Source organism: Gobio gobio (genome assembly GCF_949357685.1).
Source record: "Gobio gobio genome assembly, chromosome: 10".
In the NCBI taxonomy this organism is placed as follows: Eukaryota; Metazoa; Chordata; class Actinopteri; order Cypriniformes; family Gobionidae; genus Gobio; species Gobio gobio.
The window spans coordinates 4,245,283-4,270,182 of NC_137116.1; the positions used below are offsets into that span (position 1 = coordinate 4,245,283).

General features: G+C 38.9%; 2 protein-coding genes and 1 long non-coding RNA gene across 4 annotated transcripts in view; 2 read left to right on the top strand and 1 right to left on the bottom strand.

Moving 5' to 3' along the window:
* Positions 1 to 2,264, top strand: part of kansl3 (KAT8 regulatory NSL complex subunit 3) — a 49,376-nt gene extending 47,112 nt beyond the window's left edge. The window contains exon 22 of one of the 2 annotated variants that reach the window (XM_079827734.1): positions 1,678 to 2,264. In XM_079827734.1, coding sequence (XP_079683860.1) covers positions 1,678 to 1,680 — 3 coding nt within the window. In that variant the 3' untranslated portion in view covers positions 1,681 to 2,264. The remainder of the gene's footprint in view (positions 1 to 1,677) is intronic. The other variant, XM_079827735.1, reaches the window with a different exon arrangement.
* LOC307133013 overlaps positions 1 to 24,900 on the bottom strand; it is a 57,607-nt gene that overhangs the window by 7,414 nt on the left and 25,293 nt on the right. The gene's annotated exons all lie outside the window — the stretch shown is intronic.
* Positions 20,160 to 24,900, top strand: part of bmp1a (bone morphogenetic protein 1a) — a 158,037-nt gene continuing 153,296 nt past the window's right edge. Inside the window, exon 1 of the mRNA XM_079827733.1 lies at positions 20,160 to 20,337. Coding sequence (XP_079683859.1) covers positions 20,193 to 20,337 — 145 coding nt within the window. The 5' untranslated portion in view covers positions 20,160 to 20,192. The remainder of the gene's footprint in view (positions 20,338 to 24,900) is intronic.

A 24,900-nucleotide genomic window follows, 5' to 3' on the forward strand; every position in this document is an offset into this window, starting at 1 on the left:
ATGCTACACAGCACGTTTTAGCTTCATCTAGAACCAATGAGATTAATTCTCATGTTACGCAGGACGTTTGAGCTTCTACAAGAACCAATGAGGTTCATTCTCGTGTTATGTAGCACGTTTTAGCTTCCGCAAGAACCAATGAGATTCATTCGCATGTTGCGCAGCACGTTTGAGCTTCTACAAGAACCAATGAGGTTCATTCTCGTGTTATGTAGCACGTTTTAGCTTCCGCAAGAACCAATGAGGTTCATTCTCGTGTTATGCAGCACGTCTGAGCTTCCGCAAGAACCAATGAGGTTAATTCTCGTGTTATGCAGCACATTTGAGCTTCCGCAAGAACCAATGAGGTTCACTCTCGTGTTACGCAGCACGTCTGAGCTTCCGCAAGAACCAATGAGGTTAATTCTCGTGTTATGCAGCATGTCTGAGCTTCCGCGGGGAACCAATGAGGTTAATTCTTGTGTTACGCAGCACGTTTGAGCTTCCGCAAGAACCAATGAGGTTCATTCTCGTGGTATGCAGCACGTTTGAGCTTCTACAAGAACCAATGAGGTTCATTCTCGTGGTATGCAGCACGTTTTAGCTTCCGCAAGAACCAATGAGGTTAATTCTCGTGTTATGCAGCATGTCTGAGCTTCCGCAAGAACCAATGAGGTTAATTCTTGTGTTACGCAGCTCGTTTGAGCTTCCGCAAGAACCAATGAGATTCATTCTCATGTTACGCAGCACTTTTGAGCTTCCGCAAGAACCAATGAGATTCATTCTCATGTTACGCAGCACGTTTGAGCTTCCGCAAGAACCAATGAGGTTCATTCTTGTGTAACGCAGAATGTTTGCGCTTCCGCGAGAACCAATGAGATTTATTCTCATGTTACGCAGCATGTTCGAGTTTCATCTAGAACCAATGAGATTCATTCTTGTGTTACGCATGTTCGGTTAAGCTTCTGTTTATACTGATCAATGTATACATGTCAATACAACCTAAATTAAACCTGTTCATCATATAAAGCGATCAAGTCTTTTCAGAAAATTTGAACTAAACCAATTCTTATGGATTAGTTTTACGACCTCTTTATGAACTTTTTGAAGCGTCAAAGTGGTAGTTGCATACCTGTCAATGGAGGGACAGAAATCTCTCAGATTTCATTAAAAGATCTTAATTTGTGTTTCAAAGATGAACGAATGTCTTATGGGTTTGGAAGGGCATGAGGGTGAGTAATTAATGACAGAATTGTCATTTTTGAGTGAACTAACCCTTTAATCAGCATACAAAATTATATTAAAAAGATATAGATTGTACATAGTCGTGTCACCGGAAATTGAGTAATACATGTTCCATTGTGTAGTGAACCAGGGTGCCTGGACTCATGTACACAATATACTGATTCACAAGCTCGGGAGCTGATTGAGACGCACGCACCCATTGAATTATTCATTCAACAGATATGTTTGAAAATCAGATTCATTTGAAAATGAATCTCTGCTATTCTGAGATGTGCAAAAGTTAATTGTATTGGCTTCATTTAAAACTATTTGTTGGCAGAATGAAAACAAAGTGACAATCCTGTCTAAAATTTAAGTAGGCATATATTTAAAAACAAAACAAAAAAAGCACTTCATCTAGAGAATTGTATTGTATGTTATGGTCATGTGTTCAATCAATATTTTATCTTGCAGTGACCAGAAGCTCATTGAAATGGATGAAATGTGAAGCTGAAATTGCCATCAGTGAAATCTAACTGCACAAACAGATGAACCCAGAGGAATCAAATGGATTTAAACCCTCAAGAAGACTCAAAGACAGGTGATTTGCCTCACAACCTGCAAGAGCGCCCTCTATAGACACGGTTTTGCACACATGGACTGAAGACTTGACTTTACACTCATGCATTTGTCTATTTGTATTATTTTTCTTATTCTGCGTCAATGTTCCTTTTTTATTTCTTTATTTGTTTCCCCCGTTTTAATATATTTTTTCCATACTGTAATTCAAAATATATTTATTGGAAAATGTCACAAACACTGTTAATGTTCTTTATATATAACAGGCTCTGTTCTTGCCATCTACTTCAAAGAAAAGAAAATTGGCCAGTACAGAATATTTGATTCAGTTGATTTTGCAAAAAATTGTTTGTTGTTGAAATGTTTTGCACAAAACCCCAGCAGAGCCTGAGCGTTACTTCCTTACAGCCATAAAGAGCCTGAGAGAAATGGATCATTAAACTGTCAAAAAAAGACAATAAATGCAAAATGTTTAAAAGATGACGTGAGAGTTTTTTAACTGATTTTTTTAGATTAATCATGCATCAATCATCCAATGCATTTTTGCATGACTTTCCTCATGACAGCGTAGCTGTCCTTCAAATAACCGTTATGATTATGCCAACAGGGATGATAATGTGTCTGCCTGATTAACTCACAATTGTTTTGATTGCTGATTGCTTTTATTGCCCCTGATGAGGGAAACCAGTGGAGGTTGAAAAGCTTGAAATGATAGACACTGATTAAGGCAGCGATTCATGTCCTCAAAACATTATGTTTTTAGAAAGACGAATAATTCATGAGATGATTGTGAAGCACTCAAACTGATTACATGAGGAGTTGTTCCTATGTTCATAGTTAGTTACTGGGATGTTGAGGAGGTTCATAGGGCAGAGGTGTTCAAAATGTTTGTCAATGCAGAATTAAGCTATTTCATGTGAGTGTGCAGGCAGGGCCTAAAATGAACTTTTTGTCACCCCTACCAATGGCCGGTGTGTTTTAAATAAATATTTAAACAAATTTAAGTATTTTTTCCAGCCATTAAACTGAAAACAGAAAATTCACAATTCTCTATTCCAGTTTCGATACCACAGCTAAAACTGCTAGCCTAACTAATATAAATTAAAACAGTAGTTTTCAGGTAGAGATGTTGAATAAAATATTCAAATGTAAACACTACATAGTCTTCACTGTATAAATTAAACATAGATTCATCCTTATTAGTTACAAAGTTACAAAAGTTACTCAGTCAAGAGCAGTGAGTGATTTTTGTCTTCGTCCTTTTTTGTTTAATTAACATCAACCCTTAAATGCATGACTGTTTCGCCAAACATTCTTACATATTCGGGTCTTTAGCGATGGAACATGGATAGTATGGATAATATATACAACTCCTGATATTAGAGTAACAATTACAAAAGAATAAAATAAAACTGATTTTGGTACCTTTTGGAGCTTGTAAGGTTTCAGTTTGAGCAGATGTTTTATACCATCATCACTGTCCTCGTCAGAGCTCATTTCCCAGTACATTCAGCATCTGTCTCATATTCGCGATCTCGCGCATATTCTCTTCAAAATCAATATTTGGTGGAATATTCACCTGCAGTTCACCTGCGAGGCACACTGTTCTCGAGTCCTCTCATGAGGGAGCACGGAGCGACACCAGTGAAGGACGAGAGAGGTCCAGGCCGGGAGAGGTCCAGACCGGTGTGCTTCACAGGTGACGCTCATTCTCAATCACGCGCACCGATCTCGCTCGCTCCTCCCATGTCTCTCGCTTGTCAACCTCGCCACAGCGACCCTATACAATTTTGACAAAAAACTAGTATTATTTTTTTCTTGTTATATTGTTTAAAATGGATTAATTGAGGAATACTAAGAAGGTTGATGTCTAACTTAAAAAAACTAATGAGGGGGAGGGTAGTGAATGATGTCCCGGGTCGCTAAAGACCCGAGGTATGCATATAAGGGTTTAAAAACAGCAGCACAAATATTAGGCTACTGTCACTTAGGGATGCAACGATTATAGATTTTGTTGGGATGATTATAGTCTGAGAATTACAGTTATTATGATTATAGTCTTCACGATTATCATGGTTATTATGAATTCATTAATTTCACAACAATGTATAAAATCACACGAACACTCTTTAGATTTTAAAGTTTTATTTTTTTCTACCTTTTGAACCAGAGATAACACAGTAACCAAATAATACAGCCCAAAATAATAATAATAATAAAGACAAAAGTCCATCTCTCCCTTTGGACTTAAAGAAAGGAATTAAAGAAAGGTGACTTCTGCTCTGTAAACGTCCATTTCAGTGTGAGGGGAATACACTGAACTGTTACTGTCACTAACTGCCATCCATACGTATTAATTTTTAGAATCTTTTAAATAATTAATCTAATTTTACATGTGGCCTGAGAAAGTCATTAAATTCAAACGTGCTTCCTCGCTTTGGCTGGCACTGAGCCAGAGATGACGCGCTCAGTGCTTTTCATCACTATTCATATATCACTATTCAACCACATAATGTTTATTTGAGGTTTCAGAGATTTAAATAGACATTTCAATTAATTACTAGCCTTTATTAAAAAAAAGACACTGAAAAAAATGATTCTAGCTCTGCTCGGTTTAAATAAAATAAGTTGAAACAACACAAATCTTTAGTTTTTTTACTTAATTGTCATTTACATTCAATTGAATTACGTTAAAGCTACAATGTGTGATATTTTCCCCCATCTAGCGGTTAAAAGGTATATGACCATCCAGTGAATATTAGTTTCTCTTCCTCTCAATTCCGATTTCGTTTTAACTCCTACGGTGGCCGATTTAGTCCAAGATTAACATGGCTTCCAGTTCGACCTCGTCCACATTCGACAACGGTGCCATCGAGTGTTAAAACGCGAAAGGCGAAGCTTGAATTCACAGGTATGTCCCTCTTTGGCTGATGTACTTTCAAGATGGAGGGGCAACATGGCGACCCGCATTCGAACCCATTACCCGTATGTATTTTCAATGGCATATTATAAACTTACGAGAATACTTTATAACTTGAAAGAAGTAAATATACATTAATGAGCACATATATTTTTGAAAGAGCTAAGTGTTTTTAGCTAAGAATAAACTAAAAAAGTTACACAGTGCAGCTTTAAATTAAATTAAATTTGTAAAATGTCAAGTTAACACAAACCATTTGTGTCGGGACTACATGATCCATTTCTGTTGCATTGACTGAAACTGGGCAGTGGATTTCTAGTTCCCAGCATGCTTTGCATAGGGATGGATCAGGAGAGTAAATGTAAGTGCTGTTTAATGTGTTTTTTAGTAAAGGGAAACACCAGTTAAGGTTTGATGTTCAGTTATATTTGACATTTAAAAGAGTTTGTTTAATGTCAATTTTTGAGGTTACCATTATCGTGAAGTGGAGACCTTGTGGTTAGGCTGTGGGTGACTACATGAAATCATATCATGGCTTGGCGAACGAAGATTTAGGAAGGACATCCACGTCTTCTACAGGCACACTGGTGGCTGACGAGGCCTGCAGGTCAAGGTCTGGTCCAGGATGGGTACTGAGGGGACACGGTTTTTCCTTCTTTTCCTTTTGTCCTCTATAGTGGCCCTATGGGTATCTTCAAAGAGGGAGGTGGCCTGATGGACTGTACGCCTCCAGGAGTCGCGATCAGCTGCTTGTGTTGCCCACTGACGGTGATCGATGCAGCAAGCAGTGAGGGACTTCTTAAGGGAGTCTTTGTACCGCTTTCGTGGTGCCTCAATGTTGCGGTAACCAGAGGACAACTCCCCGTACAGCACGATCTTTGGTAGGCGGTGGTTCTCCATCCTAGAGACGTGCCCTGCCCAGAGGAGTTGTATCTTGAGGACCATGGCCTCGATGCTAATGACCTCCGCTGACTCGAGGACTTCAGTGTTGGCGACAAAGTCACTCCAACAAATGTTGAGGATTGTGTGGAGGCAGCGCTGGTGGAAACGCTCGAAGAGTCTCGGGTGAAAAAAAATAAAACTATAAAAAATAAACTATAAACTGATGCAGCCATGGCCAAACTTTGAGAAAGAAATTATTCATTAATTGCTTAGCTGGGTCTTGCAGGCTATGTATGCAGTCTGTTATGCGTTCCAGGCAACCCGTAACCCTTGTTTTTCCAACCTTCTACCCGTGAAAGTGCATTGGAACGGCAGTCGAACCCGTGACTTCCCACCCGTGAACTCGTACTAGATCGATGTACTCCCAGTTACGCGCTCTGACGTCACATAGCCCGCGAAACAACATTGGCAGCCCCTACAGATGCGGTGTTTATGAATAAATAACTTATAAATAATAAATAAAAGGAACGCTTCAAAGTCGTGAGTCTTGGTTTGAAGTCGTGACTTCAACCTGCCTGGAACGCAGCATTAGTTCACCTCACCTCCCGATCCAAAATCCAAATCGTTCTTTCTTTTGTCACTTCACATTTAATCACGTCTGTTCCCTGGAAAGATTAGTTCAGCTCTCGTGTCTTTGGGTTCGAGCCGTTAGTTCCGTCATCATGTCTGATCTGGGCCATGACAGCTTGCAATGTGTGCAGGCCGGAAACAGAATTGATTAGCTCACCTCTCGAGTCTTTGTTCATCAAGTCCCAGCCCCATAGGCAATGCAGTCACAGAAAACAGAAAAGATTAGTTAATCTCTCGAGTCTTCGGTTTCGAGTCGTTCGTTCAAGTCCCCACAGGTTGGATGCAGAAACAGAAATAATTAGTTCATCTATCGAGTCTTCGGGTACGAGTCTCGTTGTCACGTGACATTGTCACGTCTCATTACAGTAGTATTATTGACTGCATGTTGTAATATATTTATTATTATAAAATCATCAGAAGATATGTGCAATAAGCATTTATGTTATGCCTATCCATTCTGACCAACCCAATGTGTCCAGTCTTCATAGGAAAATCAATTATTATAGTAGCTAAAAAACGGAACTAAAAAACAAAACACGCACTTGTTTGTAAGGAAGGTTGTGAATTAACTAATTTCTGTATCCAATATGGCTGTCACGTCATGTTTTGATGATCAGTTTTGGGTGATTCTTAAGTGGTTGCTATGCTTTTTGGGTGTTATTTCTAAGTAGTTGGCAGGCTATTTTAAATGGTCGCTTGGGTGTTCTGGATTATTCTTATGTGGTTGCTTGGTTTCTATGGTGTTCTGGGTGATTTTTTTTGCCTATTATAAATGGTTGCTAGGGTGTTCTGGGTGATCCCTAGGTGGTTACTAGGGTATTTGGATGGTTGTTAGGGTGTTCTGGGGGATTCATATGTGGTTGCCAAGCTATTTTGAATGGTAGCTTGGGTGTTCTGGGTTATTCTTAGGTGGTTGCTAGGGTATTTTGGATGGTGGCTAGGGTGTGCTGAGTGGTTGCCATGGTGTTCTGTGTGATTAGGTTGTTGCTAAGCTATTTTAGATAGTTGGTAGGGTGTTATTGGTGATTTTTAGGTGGTTGCTAGGGTATTTTGGATGGTTTCTAGGGTGTTCTGGGTGTGATTTCTAAGTGGTTGCCAGGCTATTTTAAATGGTAGCTTGGATGTTCTGGGTGATTCCTTGGCTATTTTGGATGGTTGTTAGGGTGTTTTGGTTGACTCCTAGGTGTTTGCTAGGCTATTTTGGATGGTTTCTATTGCGTTCTGGATGTGATTTCTAAGCGGTTGCCAGGATATTTTGAAAGGTAGATTGGATGTTCTGGGTGATTCCTAGGTGGTTGCAAAAGTGTTTTAACTTTGGGAGATTTTTATGTGGTTGCTAATGCTATGCTATTTTGAATGGCATCTTGGGGTGTTCTGGGCTATTTTTCTACAGCATTCTGAGTGTGCTTTCTAAGTGGTTGCCAGGCTCATTTGAAAGGTATCTTGGGTGTTCTAGGTGATTCATAGGTGGTTGGTAAGGTGTTTTAACTGGTTGCTAGGGTTTCTGGGTGATTTGTATGTGGTTGCTAGGCTATTTTTGATAGTTGCTAGGGTGTTTCGGATAGTAGCTCGGGTGTTCTGGGCTATTTTGGATGTTTTCTACAGCATTCTGGGTGTGCCCTCTAAGTGGTTGCCAGGCTATTTTGAATGGTAGCTTGGGTGTTCTAGGTGATTCCAAGGTGGTTGCTAGGTTATTTTGGATGGTTGCTAGGGTGTTCTGGGTGATTCCTAGGTGGTTGCTTGGCTATTTTTGATAGTAGCTGGGGTGTTTCTGTGTGATTTTTGTTGTTAGACATCTGCCTACTTGCTCAAGGGTCGAGAGTGTGTTTAAGTTGATTAAGTATTTTGAACGGTAAGAGATGTTCGGATGAAAGTGTGTGTGTGTGTGTGAGCCACAGAAATGCTAGCATACTCCCTGAATTCATGTCTTGCATATTCCCTGTTCCTTCCATCTCTTGTCTTCAGTCCACAAAAATCCCGTGGGCATGTTACTATTAAAACCACCTGTCCTGGTTTACCATCATGTCCCTCTTAACTAAATTAAACGGATATGATATAATGGTGCCATTGTTTCATTTCCAGTCTGCCTAGAGGGCTCAGAGGCATTCCTGGATGGTCAGGGCAGGACAGGACAGTTTCTTTTCCAAGCATTATAAATCCAGTTTGACATCCAAGAGTGGTCCTTTTAAGATTATTTACAGGATTGTGTACATAGAAAACTGATTAAACTTTCCATAGGATTCCCAGTCGTGTTTCCAGAGGGGGATTTTCATAATGAAATTTGATATGTGACACAAAGATGGTTTTAATCTCAGAAATGTCGCAGTCCTTCTTCAATCTATCAGAGCTTTCAAAACATGACATTTCCACCTGAGGGATAAAAATGAAACATAAATCAAATCACATGCTCGATGCACAGTGGATTTGCGTGTGAGAAACATAACAATCTTTCATAAGGGGAATAAAAATCTGACTCATATCAAATAGGATATACATACTTAATCACAAAAAACAACAGTGTATATCAAGATGGGTTATTGTCCAAACACTGACTCAAAGTGGGAAGTCACAGAAAGCACAAATTGTTTACAAATATTGTCTTTCTTTCCACATCCTTAAAGTAAGTGACATTTCTGACGCACTGAAATCATGATAAAATGTTTTCACATTATGACCACTACTTTCCGAGAATTCAACCCCTTCACTTGTTTTGAAATCAACTCTATTAAACTTAGGGCAGTGACCCAGAAAGTAATGATTAACCAGTTTTACAGATTCCTTATTCTACTATGTTCAATCTGAGCTCTGATGACTCTGGGAAAAAACTTTGAATTTGATTGGCCGAGTGTCGTGCTGTCACAACAAGGGACTGTCATTATAAGTGAATCACTGAATCATTCATTCAACCGATTGGTTCAAATGATTGATTATTAATTTGTGTTTTTGCAGAGATGCACAGTCATTTTCTGTGGAAGCTTGTTTCCACCACTGAATAAAAAATAAAAAAGGTGATTCTGACTTTTATAAACTTGAAAATTGTGTGTTTGCCAGTTATAAAGTCAGAGGTGTTTCCTGAGAATTGGACTTTATAACTGGCAATTGCAAATTATGGCTGAATCCGAAATCGCCCCCTAAACCCTCATTCACTAATCCCTACGTTAGTCCACTAATACAGTTCACTTGAAGGAGTGAATGAAAAACGAGTGCGTGAAGTCGGACAGCCGTTGTGTGTACATCGGCTGTACACTCGTTATTGCAGAGCAATGTGGGATTGAATGAGTGCACTCAATAACGTCCACTATGGTTTCGGACACTGATACAAATGGCTGTCCCCTCAAATAGTGCCCTATTTGACGATTTGGCGATGTCGGATTCAACCTATGTAAGTCAGAATTTGCGAGATGTAAACATGCAATTGCAAGAAAAAAAAAGTCAGAATTGTGAGATATAGGCCCGGTTTCACAAACAGGGCTTAGGCTAAACTAGGATTAGGCATTAGTTCAATTAGTATATTTAAGTAACTTTTATAAATGTGCCCTAAAAAAAAACATTACTGGTGTGTATCTTAAGACAAAACAATGGCACTGACATATTTTAAGATACATCAGTGTAAGTTTCTTTCAGTTAACACAACTCAAAAATGCATTTTAGTCTAGGACTAGCTTAAGCCTTGTCTGTGAAACTGGGGGATAAGCTCATAATTCTGACTTTTTTTTCTTGCAATTGCATGTTTACATCTCGCAATTCTGACTTACATAGGTTGAATCCGAAATCGCCCCCTATACCATCAAATAGGGCACTATTTGATGGGAAAGCCTTTTGCAGCAGTGTCCGAAAACATAGTGGACGTTATTGAGTGCACTCATTCAAGCCTTTATTTCTCACAATTGCCAAGTTTATATGCCACAGTTCTGCCTTTTTTCCTCGGAATTATGAGTTTATTTCTCGCAATTCAGATTTTTTTTCTTGCAATTATGAGTCAATGATCAAAATATGTAAACTCGCAATTGTAAGAGATAAAGTCCAACCTGATCTCACAGAAAAACGTACAATGTGGCGATTCCGTATGAATTCGTAAAATTTGTACAAATTTAAGATTTTCAAACAAATCTCATTATGAAGGACCACCCCTAATCCCAGCCCTAAACCTACCCGGGTTTAATCAGATTGTGCTAAAACGCATGAATTCATACAAATTAGCCACAAATTCAACAAAACTTAAAATAGTTACGTATTGCTGTGAGACTGTTGAAAAGTCAGATCTGCGAGATAAAAAGTCGCAATTATCTCTTACGGAAACAAGCTTCCATAGTTTTCTGTTTGACTTCGCTTGGAACTATTATTGTGACAGAGCAAAAATAGACACCTGACAACATTGTGACAAAAATTGCTTAATAGGCCTATTAATGTCCTGTTTATTGAACTGTTGTAAAAAAAACAATAAAAAAAACAGCATCACACTTGCAATTATTCTTGTTCCTTTAAGTTATTTTCAAGATCTGAGGTAAATTATTATTTGCCACTAAAGTTACACAAAAAATGGTATTCAAAATACTCAAATAACTTGAGATAATCACTGAGCTGTCAGCCGCAGGTCGCTGTTGCATATTATGACACAAACTCTGGAAGGATAGAGAAGATGCACATGCACATGAACTTTAAAGGATTAGTTCACTTTCAAATAAACTTTTGCTTATAATTTACTCACCCCCTTGTCATCCAAGATATCCATGTCTTTCTGTCTTCAGTCGAAAAGAAATGAAGATTTTTGATGAAAAGATTTCAGGATATTTCTCATGGAAGTCAATAGACCCCAAACGGTTCAAGGTCCAAATGAGAGGTTCAGTACAGCTTCAAAAGGGCTTTAAACCACATCAAACGGTACCAGACGATCAATAAGGGTCTTATCTAGCGAAACGATCGGTCATTTTTTTTAAAAATAAATAAATAAAGTTTAAGTTTTATAAGCACAAATGTTCGCCTTGCTCTGTTCAGTGATGCGCGCTCGTGACGTCACGTAAAACACAATTACGTTGAAAAGGTCACGCTAGATGCAGGCGCAAAGACGTTTGAATATGTGGATACGGTCCTCCTTCCGCTCATTTATAAACACTGACTCAGTACTTCCGCCTGCGTCTAGCGTGACCTTTTCAACGTATTTGCGTTTTACGTGACGTCACGAACGCGCATCACTGAACAGAGCAAGGCGAACATTTGTGCTTATAAAACTTAAACTTTATTAATTTAAAAAAAAATGAACGATCGTTTTGCTAGATAAGACCCTTATTGATCGTCTGGTACCGTTTGATGTGGTTTAAAGCCCTTTTGAAGCTGTACTGAACTTCTCATTTGGACCTTGAACCGTTTGGGGTCTATTGACTTCCATTTTATGGAGAAATATCCTGAAATCTTTTCATCAAAAATCTTCATTTCTTTTCGACTGAAGACAGAAAGACATGGATATCTTGGATGACAAGGGGGTGAGTAAATTATAAGCAAAAGTTTATTTGAAAGTGAACTAATCCTTTAATGACATTACATTCTTAATCCGTAGGTATTAATATGGAGTTAGTCCATCCTTTGCTGCTATAACAGCTTCAACTCTTCTGGGAAGGCTTTCCACAAAGTTTAGGAATGTGTTTATGGGAATTTTTGACCATTCTTCTAGAAGCGCATTTGTGAGGTCAGGCACTGATGTTGGACAAGAAGGCCTGGCTCGCAGTTTCCGCTATAATTCATCCCAAAGGTGTTCTATTGGGTTGAGGTCAGGACTCTGAGCAGGCCAGTCAAGTTCCTCCACAGCAAACTTGTGTCTTTATTGACCTTGCTTTATGCACTGGTGCGCAGTCATGTTGGAACAGGAAGAGGCCATCCCCAAACTGTTTCTACAAAATGTATTGGTATCCTGAAGCATTAAAAGTTCCTTTCACTGGAACTAAGGGGCCAAGCCTAACCCCTGAAAAACAACCCCACACCATAATCCCCCTCCACCAAACTTGGCTCAATGCAGAGTCTAGAGTCCAGTGGTGGCGTGCTTTACACCACTGCATCCAACACTTTGCATTGCACTTGGTGATGTAAGGCTTGGATGCAGCTGCTTGGCTATGGAAACCCATTCCATGAAGTTCTCTACACACTGTTCTTGAGCTAATCTGTAGGCCACAAAGTTTGGAGGTCTGTAGCTATTGACTCTGCAGAAAGTTGGCGACTTCTGCGCACTGTGCGCCTCAGCATGTGCTGACCCCGCTCTGTGATTTTACATGGCCTACCACTTCGTGGCTTTGCTGTTGTTCCCAACTACTTCCACTTTGTAATAATACCACTAACAGTTGACCGTGGAATATTTAGTAGTGAGGAAATTTCACAAATTGACTTTTTGCACAGGTGGCAGCCTATCACGGTACCACACTTGAATTCACTGAGCTCCTGAGACCGACCCATTCTTTCACAAATGTTTGTAGAAGCGTCTGCATGCCTAGGGGCTTCATTTTATACATATGTGGCCATGGAAGTGATTGGAGCACCTGAATTCAATGATTTGGAGGGGTGTCCCAATACTTTTGTAAATATAGTGTACCGTTTGTCACGTGTCATGTCGGTTTGGACACGTTATAACTGCATTAAGATTAGAAAACATTATAATAACATTACAATAACATACAAATAATCAATTTTGGGCTACCAAAACGCTTGATAAATCCTAATAAAATATATTTTTTATCAGCTGAATGATATTACTGTCTTGTTGTAATAATGTATTGGTTACAGAGATGCAAAAATACAGGAATATTAAATATTAAACATAAGCCGTTTAGTCGAACATATGTAGTCGATTAGTTGATTTGCATTTGGCAGTGGCTTTTTTCATCATATAGGTCTCGGGTATCGAAATCATGACCTTGCTGTTGTAAGAATTTATGTCAACATATAGCCATGACAAGATTAACAACACAACAAGAAGTGGAGGAAATACTCCTTATAGCCTAACATGAACTTCACTCTATTCTTGACATGGAGTCAAATGCAGGAGGGTGTCTCCTTTGAGTATCATTATGATGAGTTTTTGTGAAGAAAGGAAGTGACTAAAGACTTTTTTAATGTCCTCTGGGATCTCATATTATATCAGACATGCAAGCAATACTTGGGAACTGATATTGACAATTCAGTGGGAGTCAGATGTTAAGAAGAAGTTAACATCATCATTACATAGCTACATAATATAGAAACTGCAATTATCCCATCCCAATAACAGATGCATGCAGGGGGAATTCCACTATTCCACTTCACAAGGGCTCTGAGGTTCGAAAAATATGGAATTCCCCTTTATTAAAAACAAAAGAAGTGGATACAAATGTAGTCTTAAAGAACACCATATTTCGCTACAAAATCGATGGTAACCAGAGTGTTTATTACATACCTGGATTGTGGTGGTTTCTGTATTATGCATTGTGATTAGATATGAGGAAAGACTTGAAGTATTCATAAGTGAGAAAAGCTGTTGTTATGTTTAGAACTTCCATCCGCCCTAAATCATTCACTTTACTACATGAGAGGATCAGAATAAAGAATGGTATTTCCAGACAAAGAGTCAAAGAGGCAACACTAAATTAGACAAATGGATCGTGTAATAGCTGTACAACAACAACAAAAAACCAAATTATTGATGGCAAAGCATTCTAATGGAGAACAACATTCAGCTGCAACAAATTACATGCTTGGACGCTCCAACTCAATGAAAAGCATCCCTCCGCTGTATGAAATGTGCTGTTAGTTTGTACGTTGACTTGCGACAAATGACTGTGTGTTGTTTATGCAATGTGATGCCACCTATAACATTGATTACTCAGATGGATTTGCACTGAGATATTGTATAGGCCTATTGGCTAAGTCAATATATACAAATAAATCAAAGGGCTAAAAATATGTTGAAATTATGATAAGAAATAGATGGTCGTTAGTGCAAATATAATTATGGCTGTGAGCCTTTAACATTTCGCTGGGGGTTGTGTCTATTCAACCTTTGACAAAATCACACCAGAATATTAATATCTATAGCGATTGAATCAATTACATTGCAACGCCACTAGGTGTCGACAAGTGACTGTTAAAAATGTATTTGTCATTAAATCGTTCATTCAAGAGATTCGTTCAAAAACAGCAATTCATCCAGTAATGAAACAGGTGAAGTATTATGAGTGAGTTATTGAATCATTCACTCAAACCAATTAAAAATAATAATACAAATTCAAATTCAAATCAAACATTTTTAAATATAATAAATTTTGCCAGAACCTCTAGTAAATTCCATTTGAACTCTTTCACCGTCCGTTCGAGTGTCTATTCTTTTTAAATATATATATATTGCATGTTCAGATATTCATACAACAAAATATTCTGGGGGCCATGAAACTGTGAAAATGACAGTCCCTCCAGAAAAACGCGATTATGCGATCGCGTGATTTAACGCATAATCAGCCAAAGTCCGCATATTCATGCGGGGGCCGCATTTTTTCAAATACGCCGCACTTTCGCCGCATAAATTGCCTATTTCCGCGTGCAAAATATGCGGGGCTATCATGATTTCATAATCCCCGCATTTTCGTTGCAAAAAAAGTCATATATATTAGCAGAAAGTTGAAACATTTTCGTTTACTTCACACAAGAGCCGCCATTTCCGCCTATTGCCATGGGAACGTTTTGAAGTGACGTGATTACCCGACGCGAACGTCATCGAAAAGCTTCAAACCCCGTGGAGAAACCATAGATACCGGTGAAACCATGATGAAGCACAAACTCCCATTGGCCAACAAAAATAACAGCAAAAGAGCAAAGCAGTTTCCCTGTGTGCTGACTGATTTCAAAACACAGCATCATGATGAAGCTTTGAAGCGTTATGAATCAATGAGTCGATTCAGCGGTTTGAAGCGTTATGAATCAATGAGTTGATTCAGCGGTTTGAAGCGTTATGAATCAATGAGTCGATTCAGCGGGTTGGATCGCCAAAGTCACGTATTTCAGCAGTTTGACACGCGATCCGAATCATGAATCGACTCGATGATTCATAGCATCATGATGCTGTGTTTTGAAATCAGTCATCACTATATAAGTCGTTATTTAGTTTTTTTTTGCACACAATACTATTATCGTCGCTTCATAAAGTTATTGTAGAACCACTGTAGTGAGATGGACTTTGTAACGACGTCTTTAGTAGGCTACCTTTTATGGGTCTTGAGAGTGTACATTGTGCCAATGGAGGCCTTTCTGAGCCATCGGAATTCAACTAAAATATCTTAATTTGTGTCCAACAACATAAAGGGAAGTCATTAATGACAGAATTTTCATTTTTAGGTGAACTAACCCTTTAAGAGATTGCACTTTGTGCATTGGAAGCACTCAAATGTCTGTTTTGTATAGCGACATCTGTAAAACAGGAAGTTATTTATAATTTTTTTCAGAAGTTGTAGCATATTCCTTTTGTAAAGCTACAGAACTTGATTGACTAAATGTTTTGTAAATTTGAGCCATTATTAAGGTCTTCAATAAAACAAGATGAGAACTTAAATATTCCAGCACTTTCTGTGATGTAGTGCTTTTTTTCTCTTTCTCATCAAACCGCAGTTTTTGCAAGTTCCCGCAATTTTATCGCATAAAATTGCATAAATATCCCGCATTTTTCATCGCATTTTTTAAGAAAACGTGCCGCATAATCAAGGATTTTTGCCCGCAACAATCACAAAAAAAAGCCGCATTTTTCTGGAAGGACTGAAATGATCAACGAATCATCTCATTTTGTGGTTCAAAGAGCCAGTTAAAGTGATAGTGGACACTATACAGGAGGCATCTCAACCTCAACTTGCTTTGAATACAATGTACACAATAATACTGATATATTTAATCATTAAAGGGTTAGTTCACCCAAAAATGAAAATTCTGTCATTAATTACTCACCCTCATGTCGTTCGACACCCGTAAGACCTCCGTTCATCTTCGGAACACAAATGAAGATATTTTAGTTGAAAGCTGATGGCTGAGAAAGGCTTCAGATAGGCCTCCATTGGCATTCAGAACATTTACACTCCCAAGACCCATAAAAGGCACTTAAAACGTCGTTCCAAAGTCCATCTCACCACAGTGACTCTACAATAATTTTACGATGCGACGACAATAGTTTTTGTGCGCAAAAAAAATCAAAATAACACCTTTATCCAACTTGTTATTGTCTTCCGTGTATGCCTCCACGACGCATGCGCGAGAATATGACGTAGCGTCGGGGTTCGGGAATCCATGAAATGCACACTTTAACCCCATTTTGAGAACTACGCCGAGACCTAAAGCACGATCAATGTAGAATTCAACAGCTTAGATACGCGCGTCTTCCTCTGCTTGTAAACAAATCGATTCTGGGTCATGTGTCCGAACGCCGGATCTGCGTCATATTCTCGCGCATGCGTCGTGGAGGCACACACGGAAGACAATAAGTTGGATAAAGGTGTTATTTTGATTTTTTTTTGCGCACAAAAACTATTGTCATCGCATCGTAAAATTATTGTAGAGTCACTGTGGTGAGATGGACTTTGGAACGACGTTTTAAGTGCCTTTTATGCGTCTTGGGAGTGTAAATGTACTGAATGCCAATGGAGGCCTATCTGAAGCCTTTCTCAGCCATCAGCTTTCAACAAAAATATCTTCATTTGTGTTCCGAATATGAACGGAGGTCTTACGGGTGTCCAACGACATGAGGGTGAGTAATTAATGACAGAATTTTCATTTTTGGGTGAACTAACCCTTTAAAGGTGACCTATTATGCAAAATTCACTTTTATATTTGTTTTTTAACATAATTAGGAGACCGCAGTGTGTGAACACAAACACCCATTTGTGGTAAAAATCCTCCTACTCACGTTTGTTATTTTCCCCATAAATCTCAAAATCAGTCGTTCAGGAATGTGACGACACATTGGAACAGGCCCCGCCCATGCCCCGCCCCATCATCTTAGCTCCTCCCCTTGAGTGAGCTGTACACAGTCCACCATGTTTATCTCCTCACCAGAGCATTTAACAGGAGCATTCAATAAATGCATTCTTATTAAAGCTACTAAAGTTATTCAATCAAGAGCAGTGAGTGATTTTCTGTTTTTCTTTTGTCGTTTGATTCATATTAAAAGCAGTAGGTACTGTATATTACGCTGCTTTCACTTTAATAAACTGATCTAATATATGCTACACATGCCATTTCTTTCCCTGCTTTTTATGTTCAGACACAACCGACTGTGTTTGTGAACTTTGTGTGTTTTTGACATAATCTTGTGTGTATTTGACAGTTTAAACTCAATAAGATGTGAAAGAGAACTTAGTTTACTCACGGGGCATTCCGTCTGACATCCACGTGGTTCGGATGTGTGCGCTCAGAAAACCATATATCAGAGGTTTAGTCTGATATGGCTTTAAAACGCATGCAGATAAACTTTCATGATGATGAACTGCGATGTCACATGAGCGTGGTCGCGATAGAGATGATAATCAAAACCAAACAGATGTTTCATTTTTGGCAGAGAATCTGAGGTAAGAGCTGTACAGGCTCCACCCTCTTCTGGATAGGGGGCGGGGAGCAGCAACTAATTTGCATTTAGCCCTCTGGTGCTCTTTGTTCATTTCTGACCGGAAAATTTTTTGTTTTGAAATGTTGAAAATCACAGCTTCATCGGAATGATATGAAACTTGGTGACTTTTCTTGCATTAGGTATGTAAACACACAAAAACATTGGGGTCATGATTCGAGCATGCTAATTGGCCGTTAAAAAAAAAAGTAGCGTTCATTGTCTTCTGTCATAAATAACCGACCATAGGAAATTAATGGGAAATCGGCAAAAACACAAAAATTCACAGAATATTTGTGTGTACAATCTACAAATCGGCCACAATGCTGAAAAAAAAGTACACAGCAGTAAAGGGGTGACACTCTAAAACATCAAGAGTGTGATATTGACACATCCACTCACACACACGCACACTTATACACACACACACACACACACACACACACACACACCCTATGAAAAACTGAGCCTATGAACCACATTTAGATTTTTTTTAAATCACAGCTTCATCGGAAAAATATGAAACTTGGTCACTTTTCTAGCATTAGGTATGTTAACACACAAACAAATTGATGGCATGGTTCGAGCATGCTAAGTGGTCGTAAAAAAAATACTCCCACTTGTGCTCTTTGGTCAAAAATGACACCATAGGAAATGAATGGGAAATCTGTAAAAACACAAATCCACAGAAAAATTCTTTATTTCTAACAAACAAAAAAATATCTAAAAATTTATAAAAAATTGTCTTTGAGATTTTTTAAATATATATTCAAATCCATTTAAAAAAATAATCATTAAATGTGTTCTAAACAGAACTAGGGAATACTCAAGCCTCTCCATAGAGACCTCTGGTGATTACACCCATGGTTGCATGATTTCTTAAATAATTCCAAAAGAGGGCGCTAATCTGCCTTCAAAAAAAAATTATTTTGAAGGCCTAGTCTCTATTTGAACCTGAAATACTGCAATAATAAAAAATTAAATAACAAAAAATTACAATTTAAAAAAAAAATTATTTTCAATGGCAAAAATAGACCATAATTATTGCATAAATATTAAAACATACCATCAAATCATCTCAAATACAAAATTAAAAAGAAAAATATTATTGAAGAAAAATTAATTGCATTGGTTTTACTGGGGTGGAGGAAGTTAAATTTTTAGGTGTCCGGTCACTTATGACCGAAAAGACAACCAAAACGAAGAGGGTTAGAGATATATGCAAAAAAACAGTGTGTTTTTCCTTCGACTCAAAAGTTTACAACAGTATTTTTGAGCTAAAAAGTCACAGACACATTTTGGGGACACCTGAGACTTATATGTGACCCTGGACCACAAAACAAGTCATAAGTCACACGGGTACATTTGTGGCAATAGCCAACACAACATTGTATGGGTTAGAATTATCGATTTTTCTTTTATGCCAAAAATCATTAAGATATTAAGTTAAGATCGTGTTCCATGAAGATATTTTGTAAATTTCTTACCGTAAATATATACAAAAAATATTATTAGTATTAATTTGCGTTGCTACTTCATTTGGACAAATTCAAAGTTAAATTTTCTCGATCTTTTTTTGCACCCTCAGATTCCAGATTTACATAGATGGCATAGTTGTGTATCTCGGCCAAATATTGTCATATTCTAATAAACCCTACATCAATGGAAAGCTTATTTATTCAGCTGATGTAGGCCTACCAAAAATGACCCTTATGCACCCTACATAGTATATGTATATAATCCCATCCAATTGAACAATACAAAAGGGTTCCCTTTAAAGTATTGTTCATTTGGATGGCATCTACACAGAAAACTCACAGAGCTCTCAGAAAACACAAGATAACCTACAGAAAACCAATATATGGAAAACACAAGATAACCTACAGAACACCAATATATGGAAAACACAAGATAACCTACAGAACACCAATATATGGAGAGAACACAGAACAGCACACAGAGACAGCACACAGAGACAACACACAGACCACAGCATACTCTCAGGACACACAGAAAACAATATACACTTGAAACGCAACATATAGAGCAAAATATACATCCGGAACTCGGCACACACACAGAGGCATGTCACAAACCAGTGTGAGAAGCACCGACACCTCTCTCTCCTGCAAAGTTTGTAACCTATGCACTGGCACACAGCCCAGCTGCACAAATCACTTCACCGCTTATGGCAAAGTGTGTGTGTGTGTGTGTGTGTGTGTGGAGGCAGAGCCGTGCTTAAACCCGCCCTCGAGAGGGATCTCATTTCCCCTAAAACCTCCCATTTTTCCTCCTGCCCTCCCACCCTCCCTCCCTCCCACCCACCCTCCGCCGATCATCTCTCTCCGTCTGTACCTCTATTCCTGCTCCACTAGCCCAATCATGGAGCTCGCAGCGAGGTGTGCGTTCCTGCTCTCCAGCTTCGCCGTGCTCGCAGCGCTCGATTTGGACGCGATTGATCCCGGCTACTATGTGGAGACCAGCAGCCCATCAGATGTGATCGACTATAAAGATCCCTGCAAAGCTGGTGAGCATGAAAAACATTTATTTACACTGCTTTGATAGATGCGATCTTCCGCGCAAGCCACGTAAGGCTGCTGTGGTCCTGTTCGAACTATAAACTGTGGATGACAGCGCGAAATAAACACGCGATCCACGGCGTCAGTAAACAACAAACACTTTGCGCAAAGTGTACATGTTGACACAAAGGTGTCTTAAAGATTACGCGATGTTTTGACACCCAACACGAGAATATTTACCTGGCGGTGTTTTCTTTTGTCAAATCACAGGCGAAAAGTTTTGCTTCGTTTTTTGGGGATTGTTTCCAAGAAGTTTCGCGCAAGTTTGCCTTTGCGAACGGTTGAAATAAAGCATTGATGTTACGTAGCCTAAATTATAATACAAGTGAAATTGCAATAAAAAAAGTTCATTTTTTCATACTTTTCATTTTGAGTTTGAGGTGGTTTGCAACAAAGTTGCAGATTGCTATAGCTATAGATATCTTTATTCCGAGAAAGTGTTGCAGTTTTAGTGTTAGAACATCCCCAAACCCTCCGCCTTTGCCATGTCACTCTGTTGAATGACGTAGTGACCGGCCGGCTCGATTTTCCTGCACAAGGTGCACTACGTCATCATCACAGTAGTTGCCCTATGACGTAGGGGGGTCTGTTTTATCCCTGTGCCACCACTAGAAAACAAGAGTTAACAAGGCATACTTGTTTTTAATATGGGAAGCTGATGTAAGAGTAGTATGCTATTGTTGTCACATGACCTAGAAAGTTATTTTGCATTTGTGAAAGTGAAAAAAAAAAAAAAAACTTGGCCGACCAATCAAATGATTTGAGGTAAACTGTAAAAATCATGGTTAATATATGCGCACACACAGTACACATTGCAAATATAGCACGTGTAGCTGTAGGCTATGCTATTTTGCGCACAACCAAAGTTGTATGCTTATACAAAGTGCTTATAGCCTGATGTCCCCAATTTCATGGCTAGACCAGACTTGTACCATATACCCACATATTCCAGAGGATAACTTTATCTTGACCTGAATTCAACCAATTATGTTTGAAATAAATTACGGTTTAGTAGCTCGAGGGAGGTGATTAATTCTTTAGGTCCCAAGAGAAGCACTGACTATTTTCGCATGTGTGTTGTCAGGGCAAGCGCCCTTATTTTGTTATTTTGTAGCCAAGAAGAGGTTATTGAGTTTCACAGCTGAAAATGTTTACTAGGAAGGAATGCCCCCAAATATGGCAGCGCCAAACATTCAGCATCTGACTAGTGTTTGAAATTTCTTTTGATTCTTAAAGGTGTCTCCCTTGACTTTAGGTGACAAGTGTTCATTTTTGTATGCTAAAGTACTTTCTCCAATCCCAGTTTAATATTCAGAGACAGCTTTAAAGGGATAGTTCACCCAAAAATGTAACAGGGAAGGCGGTCGGTCGAATGTTTACTTGATAAAGTTTTAAAAATTAATATTTTTCTTACACAAATGCGTCAATTCGCTACAGAAGGCCTTTATTAACACCCCGGAGCCGTGTGGAGCACGTTATTTGATGGGCAGATGCACTTTTTATGGACTTCAAAAACAGAGCAACTATGAATCAAATTCTAATGCTTGGATTAGCCTGGACTTTTGTAATATAACTCCGATTTTATTCGTCTGAAAGAAGAATGTCATATACACCTAGAATGACTTGGGGGTGAGTAAATTATGGGCTGTTGATTTCCCTTAAAGGGATAGTTCACCCAAAAATGAAAATTTTATCATCACTTACTCGCCCTCAAGTTGTTCCAAACCTGTATGAGTTTCTTTCGTCTGTTGAACACAAAATAAGATATTTCGAAGAATGTTGGTAATCAAACTGTTGACAGTAGCCATTGATTTCCATAGTAGGAAAACAATATTATGGAAGTCAATGGATGCCGTCAACATTCTTTAAAATAGTTAAACAGGTTTGGAACAACATGAGGGTAAATGATGCCAAAATGTTTATTTTTGGGTGAACTATCCCTTTAAAAGTGTAGCTAAACACTGCAACTCAGTGGGGTTATCAAAACCTTGCTTTGTTTGAGCATCCTGACCCTCAACAGAGCAAAAGTGGCTCAACCAATGGTGTGAGATTGGGGCGGGGTTATCTCTTTGGCCAACCAATGACAGACGAAGAGGTTTTTCTGAGAAACCATTTTTTTTGGTATTCTTTGACAGTAGAATTTAAACATTTTAGGTGCTTGTCTGTCCGTGCAGGTTTGAGAGCGAGTACATGATGACAGAACTTTCATTTATAGCTTGAACTATTGCTTTAAGAGATAATACGCCGATCTGCTACTGATCTACTATGAAACCGAGGAAGAGAGCCTTAATTTAGCTTTGACCGTAATATTTAGCTTGTGGTGGGACGTTATGGGTTTCCTTTGTTTTGCCACCTACAGGATGACATTTGACTGGTTTTTACGCTGTTAAACGGATAGTTCACTCAAAAATCACCCTCAAGTTGTTCCAAACCTGTATGAGTTTCTTTCTTCTGATGAACACCAAAGAAGATATTGTGAAGAATGTTGGTAGCCATTGACTACTATAGAAATCAATGCCGTCAACTGTTTGATTACCAACATCCTTCCCAATATCTTCTTTTGTGCTCAACAGAAGAAAGAAACTCGTACAGGTTTGGAACAACTTTTCATCTTTGGGTGAACTATCCCTTTAAGTGGGTGGATTGAAATGAATGCAGGTTTGTTAGCTCTCACATAGGGGTCACTCCGGAGACGTGTAAAACCTCAGAGATCTTGGTCTCTATTAACTTGTCTGCTACTCCTCTCCACCTCCTTCCTAACTCCCTCTCTTTCATCTTCCTCTTTTTTGCTCTTTCAGGCCTAGCTTTTTTCCTTGTCCTCATTTGCAGCTGAATGGGGTCCTTGGCTGTTCATTTTTACATTTTCACCCCTCTGAGAGACAGACTTTTCTCTTAACAAGTGGCTATAGGACAATAACGCAGCCCACCAGCTGAAATTGGTATTCCAGGCAGATTAGGCTGGTTGACCCGCAAATGCTCAGGGGGCCGTCGATCTCATACTAGGATTAACTTCCCGGATTGTTCTGTCACTCTGTGATTCAGGCTCTCCAGCGACGTTAAGCCAAATCTGGTGTGTGACTCCTCGCTATCGCATTTCATGCATCATTCGAGTTAGCTTGGCCAAGAGAAGTGGCCATATTTTGGCTTTCTCTACATATTTGTGTTTGTTTATTTGGTGCGTGAGCATAAAAAGGAAGCAGTGTATTTACACGAGTTGTTGTGAGTCAGAGTTCAGTGGCCGTTATGATGGGATACACCGATTATCCGTTCATTCACAGCTGTTCATCTCCTTTTTTATAAACAAGTTTTCGCTGTTAAATAGTTTGGTCGACACGACCTCCGAACAAACATTTTTTGCAAGGTGACGCCACTGTGGAATTGATGCCCTTCATTTTTGTCTGTGAAAGTCCCTCAGAACAGTCTGGTCTGGAAGGAGTATTGCCCAATCTTACATTACCACTAATACCTTAACTATGATGTCAATACCCATAGTGCCTTGCTCTCTGACCTGATTGGACTGTTGTAAACATGTCTATAACTTGAGAGAATGCTGGGCTTTTTAAACACACCCTTCATCCCTCTCAGATCTGAGTGGTAGAAGAGGACAGGGTTTGGGATTGGTTCTGGATGGAGCCCAAACGGCCCAGCTGTAGCAGAGATTATGCGAGACGAGAGGTCTGCGTGTGCGAGAGAGGAGTAGGAACACAGATGTAATGTGCTTTGTGCTTTGTTTACACTTCATCCAAAGAGACGTGGTAGAACGTTCATGCTGTCGAACAGGGTTGCCGCTAAAACCCGCCACTTATCTGATCTGAATTACATTACATTCATTATACATTAACACTAGCAAAATGAATTATTCGTTTATAAATCCATTTGTCTTAAGGAAAATATTGAAAGGAATTGATTGCAAATATTTAAGGCATAGTAAAAATTCTTATTTCATTCAAACATGTTTGGCTTTATTCCATGGAACACAAGAGAAGAACTGTTTTTGTCCATACAGTGAAAGTCAATGGGGTCCAAAACAAGGAGGCCTTTTTCAAAAATGTTCTTCTTTTGTGTTCCACTGAAGAAAGTCAAACCAGTTTTGAACATGCAGGGTGAGTAACATACTTATCTTTTTTGGGTATACTATCCCAATAAAAATGGGTATACTTCGTTGTTTTCTCTGTCTAGCATTGAAGCTATCAAAATATTTCCATAATGACCATGAGCCAATACCACTGTGTGCGACTTGCAATACTTCACTTGACCTTTCGAGGGCAATAACAAAGTTGTGTTGTCTTTATACTGGAGCGATCATTCTGACCTCCTCAGATATCAATGGTTGTTGTTTTCTTTATCTTCTGTTATCTTCATTTGCATTGTCTATTGCAGGGCTTAAAAACGGAAAAAAATATCAATCGGTTCACTCCGAGCAGAATCGATATTATAGCGTTTCCGTTTTTGCGTTCCTCAATAAACATTACTGTTCCGAAAACGGTTTGATATGAAAAAATACCGGTTAA